A 15,449-nucleotide genomic window follows, 5' to 3' on the forward strand; every position below is an offset into this window, starting at 1 on the left:
ATACACTTCACTTCACATAAAATAAACAATGGCCAAATCTCAAAATAACGTCTCAACTACGTTCAGTAAGGTTAAAGGTCCCCTATCATACTGTTTTTCATCAACATATTATAGGTCTCAGATATATACAAAACATGTCTCTGAAGTGTTTGGCTCCAAACACCAAACAGATCATTGCAGCATCCCATAATCCCCTCTGTTTCAGCCCTGTTTCAAAAGTGCTGATTCTGAGTCTGTTACTTTAGATGAAAATAAGGAGCCCCTCCCCACGCCCCTCTGAGAGATATTTGGTTAAAAAGAACACAATGGTGCTCTAGGAGGAGATTCAGGTGATAAGGGGGGGGGGGGTTACCTTGGTTGGTGATTCGCTAATGGTTACACAAGCCAAAAAAACCTTATGACATCATAAAGTGGCCAAAATCTGATCAGCTCATTTTCAGACAGGTTGTTATATAAATGGATCAGGACAAAAAGAGAGAGAATCTTTTTTCCTGAAACTTTCAGAATCTTTTTACACAGAGGGGACACATGTTGATGTATAACAGACATGAACAAGTGGATTTTGCATAATAGGTGACCTTTCAAATCTGTTTTATTATAGGTAACGTTTTCTGAGGGCCAGTCGGTGGCAATCATCGCGCTGACGGTGATATCTGATGGTGTTCCTGAGCTGATGGAGAGCGTTACCGTCGCCCTGATGGACGTCACCACGGTGGGGCTGACGGACCTGAGACAGGCTGCCACCATCGACCAGCAGAGAGCACGAGCTCTGATCAACATCCTGCCAAACGGCTCTCCCTACGGGGTCATCGGATGGCATCTGGACTCCCAGTTCACTCTGACACAAGAACCACAGAGTAAGAGGGACTTATGGTTGCATAAATGAGTGATGAATTGTCAATAAGTGTGTTTTTACTGGATCAGAGTGTACATCAGTTTACATTATTTATAACCTGTTCAAAGATATCCCTCAATGATGCATACTTTTTGTTCCTGACACTATATTTTTAGCTTATTGCTGAATACCAATCTTTTTTAGGATGTCATTTTTTTGAAGCTATTATACTTTGATATTAGAATATTCCTTAATCTGTTTGTCAGACGCCTGCCCAAACACACATACACTCTCTCTCAAAGACTGCAACAACAATTTCTTGTAAACAAAAATGTGTTATTCTTTTTTAACATCTAATTACGCACCCATACGTACATTTCTTTTACTTTTTTAAATGTATATATAGGAAACTAGTGCTTTCTATCTTGCATTCTTGATTTTTCTCAATTCTTTTTCACTGCATTGTTAGAAGCCTTTATAATTTAGTTTGGCCTGGGTATGATGTCAATAAAGATCTTCTGATTCTGCTTCTGAAACGTCAGAAAAGTCCAAGTAGGGTTGCATACAATTTATAATATCCTTTTATTATTATTCAACTTTATACAATTTTAATCAATTTCGGCTGATATTGCCATCTTTCATTTCACTACAGGTTTTGAAGATATCATTTTTGTGCTGTTTTAACATGTGCTCTCCCTTTACTCCCACCCACAGGACTTCCAGTCAATGTGACCCTCTCCATAGTGAGGGAGCAGGGCTCTTCAGGCGAGGTGGAGATCCATTACCAGACCAGACCAGCGCTGTACCAGCCCCCCCCCAACCAGGCCACTGCAGGAGAGGACTACACCCCCAGAGACAACACCATCATCATGATCAATGGGGCCACGGTGGCCCTGGTCACTGTCACAATCCTACCGGTAAGGAGAGAGGGAGGAGTAAGGGAGGAGATTATTATTTTTAAATAGGTTTTTATTGAAGGACAGATTCCATTATACAGTCTTACATTAAAAAGTGTTTTTCCTCAGTTTGTATCCTTCAGAACTAACCCTTATATATACATGTATTTATTAGGATAAACCCTTTGAGATGCACCATCTCGTTTTCAAGGGGTTCCCGACAAAAGCAACGTCTTACATACATACATGAACAAACTAACAGAAAGCAAAGCATGACAAACAAGGACAAACCACGTACAGTCTGTTAAGTACAATTCATGAAGTAATACATACAATCATTACAATCATTACAAATTGATAGACAGTAGTGTCTAATAGATCAGTTTCATCAATAACAAGAGCAGACCAGCTGAAAGTGAGATGATAATGCATGCTTAAACATACCCAATGATGCAAGGGATCTAATAGTAGCAGGTAAAGTATTCCAGTCTGTTGGGGCTTTAAACATGAACGCGCTTCTGCCAATACATTTTTTTGCAGAAACACCACACCAAACACATCCCCCCTTTAACCCTTACCTTAACAACACATATAGCTGCTTGTTAATGCCTGTGTGAGTGGGGATTCAATATTATATATGATGACAACAATTCTTCATGTGTGTTTTTCTTAGGATGACATCCCAGAGCTGGCAGAGAGTTTCCTGGTGAACATCACCTCTGTGGAGCTCATAGGAGGGTCCGTAGGGGCGGGGCAGCCCACTGTGAAGAGGCCGGGTCTGGAGGTGGCAGAGGTCTCCATCCAGGAGAACGATGACCCCCGAGGGATCCTGCAGTTCAATGTGTCTGAGGTGAGGGTCAGACTCTGTGACTTATCTGACACATCTGAAATTGCAATATGATTTGATTTATTGGAGAGTATGATTTTTGAAATGCTATTTATTTTATCATTGAAAAATATATAAAAAACACTGTCTTTTTTTTTGAGGATCTGTACAAAACAAGGATTTTTTTTAAATTCTGTAGCACATCGAGATTTCTCTGCCCCATCATAATACTTCAGAATTCAGAATATTTAGTTAGAATTTTCTCACAATTTTCATTTTATTTAGCCTTTACTAAATATTGCGCTTATTGTTATTTAGATATATTTCACTAGTCAATGTTGCGATTACGTACATTTTTGTATTAGTTGTGAAGCCCCTAACATGATCATAAAATACATTCAATCTTATGTGTGGTATAAGAATATTTAAGAATGATTTCATGCAGTTTGCAAACCTGTTTTGGTTCCTAAAGAGCTTAATTAGAAAAAAAACTGCTGCAATAGTGACACAAACTACTCATAATATGAAATCCTAATTAAACATTATTTCAACATACTTCGCTCAGGATATCGCTGGAAGCGTGCTGGCATATGAAATTCCTCCACCAGACAACACCCTCCATCTGTCAGTGGTGCGACTCGCAGGAACGACTGGGAGACTGGTCGCCTACTGGGAGGCTCAGCCAATCACTGCTGACCTGAGCGATTTCAGCCCCTCATCTGGGAACATCACCTTCCAAGATGGACAGGTAAATAGATAAATGCCTTTGCCCTCACAGCAACCATGACGTAAAAATGTACACCGGTTATTGCATGCACCCACCAGTGTGTTAGCTTGTGTTTTTATATCCTTAATTTCAGAGCGAAGCCACCATTGCCATTACTATCCTTGATGATGAAAGTGTGGAGACTTTAGAGACCTTCAGAGTGAATTTGCTGCGTGTGATTGGTGGAGCTCGACTTGGAGGAGTGACCTCTGTAACCGTCAGCATCCCACCCAACGACTCGCCTCTCGGACGATTTGGTTTTCAGGAACTGGAGGTGAGTGTAAATTACTAAGTGTAAACCTGAGGACTGGACTTAAACAAACTTTCCTTACTTGTATAACAAACCCAATCTGACATCTTTATAATATGTTATTTTATAATACTTCAACTTCTGTGTTGTGCTTACTAGTTTGAAGTAAATTGTATTGTGCACTTGGTCTTTCTTTTTCTTCTATTTTTAGTAGGGGTCATTTTGGTTCATAGTATGTTGATGACCGCTTTTCCTTATTGTAAAGCGGTAGTGAGTAAACCATGTTTCTTTAATTTAAATGACTTGTCTCTCTGAGTTATTTTAAATAGTTTATAGAAAAATGGTCTGGACCCGAGGTTAAGATTGCAAGATGTTTCTTTATTTAGTATAATATTACATCCTAAACAGTTAACTCTGTGTTTCTCAACTTATTTATAGCTACCTTTTTCTTCAGAGTTCAATCTTTACATTTTTCAATATTACGAATAATCATCCTACTCAATCCATTCTTAGGTCACTGTCAGTGAGCCAGAGTTTGTGGACGATCCTGCTGCCATGGCAACTCTCACAGTGCTGCGTAGTGCGGGAGGCGAGGGCTCGGTGACTCTGAGGTGGCAGCTTGAAGACGAGGCTTCAGAAGACCTCTCACCTTTTAATGGAACTCTAGTCTTCACTGAGGTACAGTAAAATGGGTGGTATTACAACATATAGTAATAATCACATTAAAGGTCCCCTATTATACTGTTTTTCATCAACATATTATAGGTCTCAGATATATACAAAACATGTCTCTGAAGTGTTTGGCTGAAACACCAAACAGATCATTGCAGCATCCCATAATCCCCTCTGTTTCAGCCCTGTTTCCAAAGTGCTGATTCTCTGTCTGTTACTTTAGATGAAAATAAGGAGCCCCTCCCCACGCCCCTCTGAGAGATATTAGGTTAAAAAGAACACAATGGTGCTCTAGGAGGAGATTCAGGTGATAAGGTGGGCGGGTGCTACCTTGGTTGGTGATTGGCTAATGGTTACACAAGCCAAAAAATCGTTATGACATCATAAAGTGGCCAAAATCTGATCAGCTCATTTTCAGACAGGTTTTTATATAAATGGATCAGGACAAAAAGAGAGAGAATCTTTTTTCCTGAAACTTTCAGAATCTCTTTCCACAGAGGGGACACATGTTGATGTAGAAAAGACATGAAAAAGTGGATTTTGCATAATAGGTGACCTTTAAGAAATACTTGTATCTATATCTGCTGCTTCATGAAGTCTGCTCTACTTCCCAGACTGAGTCTATGAAGACGTTTGTGATCAGAGCCCTCGCTGACACCACACTGGAAGGAGAGGAGCACTTCACTGTCCGTCTGTTTCCTGCTGGCAGTGGGGCTGTCATCGACCCCTTAAATGGTCAGTATTTATTCAAAAACATCACATACCGCCTGGGCATATGTTGATTAAAGAGATGTACAGTTTTTTCATTGATGCCATAATCATTTCTGTGGTCCGAGGTGGAAAGTCCATGTTGACACCTCATCTGAGAACTGGTGGAAAAAAATTAAAAAGAAGAAGTTAGAATATTATTTTAATCACATCAGCTAAAAAAGTGCACTGTAGACAGTTCTCCAAAGGACAACGACAATGCTGGCTCCATTTAAAGTGTAAAGGTTCCTGCTCCATCTTCTTCATCTTCTTAATATGTGCAGTACCCCTATAACTTGACTTCATGTGCTGTACAGCGTGACTCAAGCGGTCATGTGCAACCCTACATGAACAACCAAATACAGAGCACATTTTTTTCATTTAATCGTTTATTTAGCAGGGACAATGCACAATAATGAACACTTAAAACATTCAAATGTATCAAGCGTAACAGTGCCAGATTTAGCTTTGAGGCTGAAGACTTTTCTTTTTGCCGCTGCTTTTAATTGAACTATTCACATCTTAAACTGCACTGTAAGTTTTAACTTTTATCCATGTATTTTTTCTTTTAATGTTTATTTTATTATCTTTTCTTTTTAATGACTGATTTTAAATGCCATTTTCATAATGTCTTCCATTTTTGTAAAGCACTTTGAATTGCCTTGTGTTGAAAGGTGCTATATAAATAAACTTGCCTTGCCTTGCCTTGCCTTGAGCTAATTTCCATCCGCAGTCCCTCACATAAAACATTTAAGAAAATTACATTTTACAAACATAGCAAAAACAAATACATGATATGCAAAAAGTGCAAAAGAGCAAAAGCAGCATACACAAGTATTTATGACATGATAATACAATATAGCAGCAACGACATACAAAGTGCAAGAGGAGATACCCCTGTATTAAAGTGCATTTAGCGGTGATTGCACGGATGTTTGTTAATAATGAAAGCTCACATCTACACCATCTTCCTCATGCTTCTTGACTACTCTGTTCTCTTCTTTGCTCCTCTAGGCATCGCCACCATCACTATCAGGCCAGATAAAGCTGCGCTGGGGATCATTGGGATAGAAGAGGCCTCCAGGAACATCCTCATTGGAGAACCTCAGGGAGATTACAATGGCAGTGCAGTGGTCAGGTGAGATGAGCTTCAAACTAACCTGGGGAAACAAATAAGAGAGAGGTGTATTAATCAATAATGTCATGTTTAAAATGTATATCTGTGTTTCCTCCAGCCTGGTGCGGGGTCCAGGTGTGTTTGGAGAGGTCCTGGTGTACTGGAACATCACTCCTGCTGCGGTCTCTCAGTTTGAAGAGATCTCTGGCACTGTGACCATGAGAGACAGACAGTCTGCTGCCACCATTGCCCTGAAGGTACTGCATGAAATAGAGTGCACAGTTTGCAAGAACAATGGATATGTCTGTATCAGTGCACTGCAGAATACACCCGCTGACCTAAATGCATCATAATGTTGTGATCTCTGCAGGCTCTGGATGATGAACTTCCTGAAGAGAGGCGTGAGTTCCAGCTCACTCTGACCTCCGCCACCTCGGGCCTGGAGATCAGTCCCATAGCAAAACACGCCAGGATTATAATGGCCGCCAGCGACAACCCCTACGGCTTCTTCTCCTTCACCCAGGAACAGATCATGGCGTCGGAGGAGGAGGGAATGGTGAGATCAACAACATGAGACTGATTATGAGATCTGCTACATGGTGGGAAGTAGTGGAGAACAAATACTTTGTTACTGTACTTAAATACATTTTTCTGGTATCAGTACTTTACTCCACTACTTATTTTTCTGACGACTTCTTACATTTTTTACACAGATACCTGTACTTTTACTTCTTAAACTTTCAAAATAGGTTTGTTACTTTAGTTTGAATGTGTGTTTGGTGGCGTGATCATTATTATTTAGAGTCATTGCGTGCCTATTGATTTGAACACGATCCGTGTATCCATCACTTCCTGGTCTTCTCTAAAGAAGAGGGACCAATGAAAACGTTGTCATGTTGCCGTTGTTCAACATGGAAACATTCATTAGCTAACAATGACATTATTGTTCTATTAATATAAAGGGAGGTCAGGTACTCTTTAAAACAGCTGCTAGTTATGGGTACTTTTTACTGAAGTACATTTCAAAGCCCTCTTTACTTTTACTTGAGTAAAGAAGTTTAGTCAGTACTTCTACTTTTACCAGAGTATTTTTAAACACGAGTATCTGTACTTCTACTTGAGTAAAGGATGTGTGTACTTTTGCCATCTCTGGATCTGCTACATGGTGGATAAGGCTCATTCCCAAATAAGGGGTCGCCTGTACAAACCTAAGCCATGTGATGTTCTCTCTAGGTGAATGTGACAGTGAGTCGCTCTGCAGGCAGTGAGGGCAGTGTGTGGGTGAGCTATCAGACCTCAGGCGACACAGCGGTCAGTGGAGAGGACTTCTCTCCAGCTTCAGGACGACTCCTCTTCTCCCCAGGACAGACCTCAGAACAGCTCACACTGCACATCCAGGATGACGACCTTCCAGAGGAGAGTGAGATGTTCCTGCTCAACATCACCAACGTGGAGCTGCTCAATGTCAGGTATCAGAATCAGAAATACTTTACTCGTCCCACAGCGGGGACATTTGCAATTTTCCATCAAAGGGACAGTTCAGACAAAATGCTAAAATAATATTAGCTGATTAACATATTTCATAAAGAGGAATGTAACAATAAATGTAGGGAAAAGTAAGAATTCAGTAAGTAACAAAATACATATATTGTAAAAATGTTTATTGCAGAGTGGTAAGGATAGAAATACCTAGATTAATTGGATTAAAAGACCAAGTAAGTATATCTAATAATCAAGTTTAAGTGCAACATTTTAAATTAATTAAGATTTATTGGAGTAGATTAGTACATTTATTTGTTGGAATGTCCATAATAGCCTCAACAGGTGATGAGTTACAGATAAAAAGGATGTATGAGTCGTATCTATTCTTAAATTTGCAATGTGAAGCTTTCAATTAGTGTCCATGTTACTGCGTAGACTTCTCTGTCAGTGACTCTCCATCCTGTGTCTCCCTCTGGTGGTCAGTGCTGTGGATTACAGTGTGAGGGAGGGGGGTCTCCAGCTGGATCAGCCTCCAGATATAGGAAACATCTCTTCTCTGTCTGTGGTCATACTGAAGAATGACAACGCTGAGGGGATCCTGGAGTTCAGGCAGGATTATCTCAACATTACAGGTAAGTGTAGAAGCCCTATTTGGTGAAATGTGAAACAACCAACACTTACTTTTAGGTTGTTATCTGAATTTATTAAAAATATATATATTTCCAGAAACGACTACAAGGTGGCACAACACATAATGAAATGGGACAGATTTACGAACATGTCATGTGTGTTTTTGGTTCTTTGGTGTATTTGTTATTCTATTTTGTGAGCTGGTATTGTCCCCTCATCTTATGTGTATCTTTGCCTGTTAAAAAGCGGGAAAAAAACATTTGATTCAGATAAGAGAGTTAATACTGTATATGTCGATTCCATGTTGCTTGTGGTTTTCTTCCTCCCAGTTGAAGAGGACGTGGGCTCTGTGTTGATCCCGGTGGTGAGGAGAGCGGGCTCTTATGGACTGGTCTCAGCTCAGTTCTCTTCCAGAGGCCTGAGTGCGACCCCTGACCTCGACTTCATCCTAAACAACGACTCAGTGACGTTCCTCAATGGCCAGAATATCAGCTTCATCAATGTGACTATTATAGACGACCTCGACAGGTGAGAGAACAACTTGATAACATTGGAACAAATGTCTAGCTTAATCCATAAGATGTGTATTTCTTTATTTAGCACTGTTACGTCCCGGCTCGTGGAAAGTGGAAAGTAACATATAACCAGTTGAATTTGGTGAATAGGAAGTTGTTTAATGAAAGCGTGCACTAAAATTGGCAACAAACAGCCACAATCAAAACAAATGGCCACAAAGGCACTGGTTTAAATAAACAACAGAAGGAACTAAGGTAGACTATTTAATTAAATAAGAGTTTTAACAAGTTAGCACACAAGCAAAATGACAAACAAACAAAATAAACAAAAGAAAGCCTCACTTCTAAAGTGGAAAGGAGAATTGGGCTAACAAAAAATAGGCTATTATAAAACACAGCCTGGAGACAAATTAACCACAGGAAAACCGACATCCAATGGCGTCGGGGCAATGGCACAGCTCATATACATATCACACACAGCTGCAAACACTTACTGAAAGGTTAATGGGCAGATAGAAGGCGGCGGCCGTAACAAGCACACATACCCATTTTCTGTGCTAGCTTAATTACTGTATCTAAACTTGGAGAGATGTTTAGTTACATTTAAGACAGTAAAATTGGCAGGATAATCCTCAGCAGGTTACATAATACTACCTCTCAGACTTTAAATTAAATAAAAACTGAATTTTAAGATGAACAGGCTTTATGTTCATATGCACAATATATACAGCTTAGTTGTTGACAATGACAAACAGTGCAGCATGCAGTAAAATTAAGAAATAAATAAAGAAATTACACTATTTAAAAAAATATGTAAGAGAAATATCATCCATATTCAATGTAAATGTGCTATATTTTAATATTATAATAGGTTTCTTAACATTAGTTTTTTATCATTGTTTTATTTGTAGGTATGTATGTTTATGTATGCACCAAAAACACCAAAGACAAATTCCTCGTATGTGTTAACCTACTTGGCAATAAACTTGCAATTCTGATTTTGATATGTGCATATAAAATAGAGTATAAATAAAACAGAATTGAAAATGAAATACTGTACAGGTTAATCAAATACTGAAGAGCTCCAGACACAGCGCCAACCTAATAATTGTTTTTAAAGCCTCAAGACTACATACTATTATATTTATATATACTATTCAATCCTACATTTTGTTCCCCAGTGAATCTGCCGAGGTGTTTGAGGTCCTGCTGGTTGGAGCTACAGGGGGAGCAGTGCTGGGCTCTCAGCAGGTTGCAAGGGTTACCATCTCCAAAAGTGACTCTCCGAGTGGGGTGGTCCGTTTCCTGAACGAAAGTCTGATCACCGTGGCCAACCCCAACTCCACTCGCAAACTCTCTCTGGTTTTGGAGAGAGCAGGAGGCCTAGTGGGCAACGCAACTGTACGACAAAACAATATCTTACATCACTTCGGTTTCTCGGAAATTCTTCATCATGGACTAATTCAAACTTGTGTTATCTTTTCACAGGTTGCTTGGATCATCCGAGGCCCTAACAGCAGAGAGCTCCTCCCCCCATTAAACACAGACATTAGAGAGCCTGTGAGCGGCTCCTTCTTCTTCAGCGATGGAGAGGAGGGTGTACAGACCATAGAGCTGAGGATCCTTCCTCATGGGGAAGTGGAGGTGGAGGAGACATTTGTTATAGAGCTCAGCGTTGTGTCTGGAGAGCTGGAGGTCGATCCTCAGGCTGGTTCCATCACACTGAAGGTACTGGTTTATTGGTTTTTGTAATAGTAATAATCATAATAGTAAGATTGTCAATATTAGCATAAAACAAATAAGGTAATACAACAGGGATACATGGATATCAAATACATAGGGAATGCACCGTCATTGGGTAACGCCTAAAAGGTTGTTTTAGTCATGAATCAGATTGTTGAAGAAGGATAACACAATCTGATATCCTCAGCACTTTTTCCTGTAATGAGATGCACCCTTCTCACATTTCCTCTCTCCTGTTTTGTCCCCCAGATAGAGAAGTTTGGAGACCCGAATGGTATAGTCCAGTTCACTGAAGATGCTCTCCGGGAGCGTGTCTACAATGAATCCACAGAGGCAGAGGGTCCTTTCAACGTGTCCCTGCTCATCACACGCAGAGAGGGAGTCATGGGTAACATCACGGTGAGAACTCATCAATATACATGTCTTTTTAATCAACCATACCCAGTATGAGTGCCTATCCCAACTGAATGAGTTCATTGTGACCACTATTGAAGCATGATATTCTCTCTCCTGTCTCCTCCCCCCAAGACACACATACTGTACACGCCATACTACACAAAATGTCCAAACCCATTATTCAGTTTGCTTCTGTGCCCTATTATTTATTTATTAAAGTCATAGACATAATTGTATTTTGTCTGTTATATGTTACCCTTTCTTTGTCTTCACCTTTCCTGTAATCACTTAAATACTCAATACAAAAAAAGAAGTGTAAACACAACCCTTCTTTCTCTCTCTCCTCAGGTGCATTGGCAGATCCAGAGCGACTCAGACACAGCGGGGGACTTCCTCGTCTCATCTGGCTCCGTGATGATCCCAGAAGGCCAAAGGGAGGCGGAGGTCGTCCTCAGTCTGATGCCTGACACAGTGCCGGAGCTGGAGGAGCTCTACACCGTCCAGCTCACTGCTGTGGAGGGTGGAGCTACTCTGGAGGCCAACCCAAACCTCACCAGGACACGCATCAGGTTTGTCATATTGACCTCCAGGTAATAAAACTACCTTAAAGTGAACTTGAAATAAGATCTTCCTCTCTCATCCTCAGGGTGCGTGCTAACGATGAGCCCTACGGTGTCTTTGCCCTGAACCCTGAGGAAGTGTCCATAATGGTATCAGTGTCAGACTCTGAGGTCAGCAGAGCTCTGGTTCTGAATGTGACCCGGCATCAGGGGCTGTTTGGAAACAGCAGTGTGGGCTATAGGGTCAGTGGAGGGGTTACTGCAGTGATGGACATCCAGGAGATCCTCGGAGGACAGGCTGAAGGACGGCTGCTGTTCAGAGAGGGACAGAGCTTCAGTACCATCACTCTACCCATCAGCAACCAGGTTAGGATGAACATGCAACCTACAATGATTTTAAAGGTCCGCTATTATACTGTTTTTCATCAATATATTATAGGTCTCAGATATATACAAAACATGTCTCTGAAGTGTTTGGCTCCAAATACCAAACAGATCATTGCAGCATCCCATAATCCCCTCTGTTTCAGCCCTGTTTCAAAAGTGCTGATTCTCTGTCTGTTACTTTAGATTAAAATAATGAGCCCCTCCCCACGCCCCTCTGAGAGATATTTGGTTAAAAGGAGAGAGAATCTTTTTTCCTGAAACTTTCAGAGTCTCTTCACACAGAGGGGAGGGGACACATGTTGATGTAGAAGAGACATGAAGAAGAGGGGACACATGTTGATGTAGAAGAGACATGAAGAAGAGGGGACACATGTTGATGTAGAGGAGACATGAAGAAGAGGGGACACATGTTGATGTAGAGGAGACATGAAGAAGAGGGGACACATGTTGATGTAGAGGAGACATGAACAAGTGGATTTTGCATAATAGGTGACCTTCACACTTGTTGCTGCCTCTCTCCCTGTAGGTTTTTCTGTCAGTAGGTGACAGCTTCACTGCAGAGCTCACTGATGTCAGACTGGTCGGACCCCTCCTCGGACCTCCGCCCCGCCTCCTTCATGAGGCCACCGTCGCTACCATGACTGTCCCAGAGGAAGCAGCCAGCTCAGATGTAAGTTGTTGTTTGTTTGTTGATATAAACAGTATCTGTGAGGGAAACACTTTTTGTATGTGTCCCTTTGCAGAGCATTCAGGATGCAAGACTTGCTGAAAGACATTTTATTAGGCTTTATGTCTCCTCAGTGATGTACTCATATCGTCACTTATCTCTGCTGGAGATATACATCTATAACATATAGATAAACATCTGGTTATTAAAACATTATACCTGATAACCTTCTCAATGAGCAACCGGATATTATTTCATACTGATATTGTTAATCCCATTATTGTATTCATTGTTCTCATCTCTTTAATTATATTTATCTCCAACTTCTGGCTCCCCTCAAAATTCCCATGAAGCCCTCTGTATCGCGAATGTCAACGGGGGGGGGGTGGTTTTAGCGCAGTGCTGCTGTACAGACCGACGTTAACAGCAGCCCTGTCTGTGCACACGGAGAAAAAGCTTCACAAGTACGTCGGTACGCAAATGCGCTTTGTGACACAAGTGACGGTACGCATTTCAGATTGTTGCCGCGCATGCGTACCTGCGTACCAGTTATGTGCACCCCTGTCTATAAGCATATTCATGTAATCACTGACAGTGTTTAATTGGAGCTCACAGTAATATGAACTGTCTTCTCTCATGTGTTGTGCAGGTTGGCTTCGCCTCCTTGGCTCTGCAGTTATCAAATATAGAAACGGGGACGTGTGAAGCCAAGGTGACACGGACGGGTCTGTTTGGAGACATCAGGGTGGAGTGGACAGCTGGGTTTCCTGCAGGACAGACTCCACCCGGGCTCAGAGTGGGAGCTATCACCCCAAGCTCCGGTAAAACACCCTCAGACAGAAGTCGTTGCCTTCTTTAACTCAAAAATAAGGTGTCATTTTGTGTAAATTACCTCTATCGACCATAACGTGTACCCAGATGTCTTTTCGCTTGATATATCATACATGTTATCAAATGAACCAATCTGAGCTTTCATCTCTGATACGAGGAAAAATGTGAAAATAATATACTTTTTTCCGTAGAGCACTTGCAAATCACGCTGAGGTCAAACACTAACATGCACTTACGACCACATTTATTTTTTTATATTATGTATTTATTTCATTTCAACAAGGACCATGCATACAAATACATTCATCTCAGAAAAGAGAAGAGATGAATTATGCCAGATTTGAGCTAATAGCGAATTTCCATCTGCAGTCCTTGGTGTTGATAATGTGCTCCTTTCCTCATATTCAGGCTCAGTGACCCTGGCCCATGGAGAGAAGACTCAGTCCATTTCTCTGACGGCTGTTGATGATGCGTCTGAACCCGCTTCCTACGCTCTCCACCTGAGCGCTGCCTCCAGCCCCGCTGCAGGGGGTCCTGTCCGGCTCAGGTAACGGCTTCACAGTGGTATAAAGTTCTGATGGCGTTAATACATGTTATGATTTAAAGATTCAAAGGCTTTATTTTCATATGCACATTAACTACAGCATAGTTTTGGTAATGTAACATCTTATATGTGACCCGCTCTATCGAAATCAGTCGGAAGTCGCAACGGCTCATTTCAAAATAAACCAGGATTTGCGTAAAAAAATTGTTTTTCGGGGTTCGGGTGTTTTGTTTGATTTTAAATAAACAAAGTCTTGGCTTTCAGAATATGAAACTTTTATTTCCAAAATCACACGATAAATACATTTTTGAAGCTTGTAAAGGGAAGATGACAGCTCTCCTTCGCTGTTCCGTAGCGCAGCTTCCCCTCCCTCCGGCTGACATTATGAATGTAAGGCGTATAGTAATCATAGATAACACGGCGGGGTCCGTTACAGTTTGTTTTCATCTGATTTCAATTAAACAAGGTCTTGGCTTTCAGAATATTAAACTTGTTTCGGCAAATTCAGATGATAAATACAACTTTGAAGCTTGTAACGGCATATTTACAAGCGGAGAACGGAGTAACTTAAAGTCACAGCAAGCATAACAACAGCCGGTGTTTCTCCTGAGTGTTTTCCCCGGGAATCAAACAATACACAGAAACGCAAAATTACACAAACACACACGTATACACACACACACACTCGCGAGCTTCCCCCAGAGCAGCAATCCAAACGAAAATATCTTCCCTCCATAGTATTTTGATCATTTGCTCCGCTAATAATCAATCAGATCGATGGATTCCAGAGAAGAGGAAACTTTGAAGGCCTTTTTCTCAACATGATGACTCTGTGACAGTCATTATATCATGTGACGTATTTTGCTTAATATTTGGAGTACAAAAACAATCCTGATATCATTAGAAAGCTAGGAATCTCCTCTTTCCAACAGTGTATACAACTCAAAATGTGTCTTTGGGTCAATGCGACTGATTTCGATGGAGCAGGTCACATATCTCAAGCTTCTACATCAACGCAACATACAATATACTTATCATAAAGTAAAAGAGATGTGAAAGTGCAAATAAAATAGTGCAAAAGCTCAGAAACCTACTGCATGTTACAAAAATGAGTTAATGAGAGCATTTCAGTTTTTTTTAACAGTTCATTCTTGTTCAATGAAATGTACATATTGGTTTGTCCATATATGTACTCTGCTCAAACTATAAACTAAGCATAAACTAATTTCCTGAAATGTAAAGGTCACCTATTATGCTAAATCCACTTGTTCATGTCTTTTATACATAAACATGTGGCCCCTGGAAAAAAAAAGGATAGTTTCAGAAAAGAAAAGATTCTCTCTCTTTTTGTCCTGATCCATTTATATAAAAACCTGTCTGAAAATGAGCTGATCAGATTTTGGCCACTTTATGATGTCATAACGATTGTTTGGCTTGTGTAACCATTAGCCAATCACCAACCAAGGTAACCCCCCCACCTTATCACCTGAATCTCCTCCTAGAGCACCATTAGGCGCGTTCACACCGCAGTACTTTCCCAGTATAGTTCCGATATAGTTCCGAAATGTTGCGTTCACACCAAAAA

At 40.8% G+C, this 15,449-nt stretch overlaps 1 protein-coding gene across 1 annotated transcript in view; it reads left to right on the plus strand.

Moving 5' to 3' along the window:
• Positions 1–15,449, plus strand: part of adgrv1 (adhesion G protein-coupled receptor V1) — a 142,221-nt gene that overhangs the window by 49,438 nt on the left and 77,334 nt on the right. The window contains 21 exon segments of the mRNA XM_034148508.1: positions 602–857; positions 1,550–1,752; positions 2,405–2,581; positions 3,123–3,305; positions 3,418–3,597; positions 4,087–4,251; positions 4,860–4,980; positions 6,007–6,130; positions 6,228–6,366; positions 6,480–6,665; positions 7,343–7,578; positions 8,075–8,223; positions 8,551–8,749; positions 9,918–10,137; positions 10,225–10,464; positions 10,729–10,878; positions 11,224–11,444; positions 11,522–11,801; positions 12,349–12,492; positions 13,139–13,310; positions 13,729–13,867. Of these exon segments, the coding sequence (XP_034004399.1) occupies positions 602–857; positions 1,550–1,752; positions 2,405–2,581; positions 3,123–3,305; positions 3,418–3,597; positions 4,087–4,251; positions 4,860–4,980; positions 6,007–6,130; positions 6,228–6,366; positions 6,480–6,665; positions 7,343–7,578; positions 8,075–8,223; positions 8,551–8,749; positions 9,918–10,137; positions 10,225–10,464; positions 10,729–10,878; positions 11,224–11,444; positions 11,522–11,801; positions 12,349–12,492; positions 13,139–13,310; positions 13,729–13,867 (3,884 nt within the window).

Source organism: Trematomus bernacchii, unplaced genomic scaffold, assembly GCF_902827165.1.
Source record: "Trematomus bernacchii unplaced genomic scaffold, fTreBer1.1, whole genome shotgun sequence".
In the NCBI taxonomy this organism is placed as follows: Eukaryota; Metazoa; Chordata; class Actinopteri; order Perciformes; family Nototheniidae; genus Trematomus; species Trematomus bernacchii.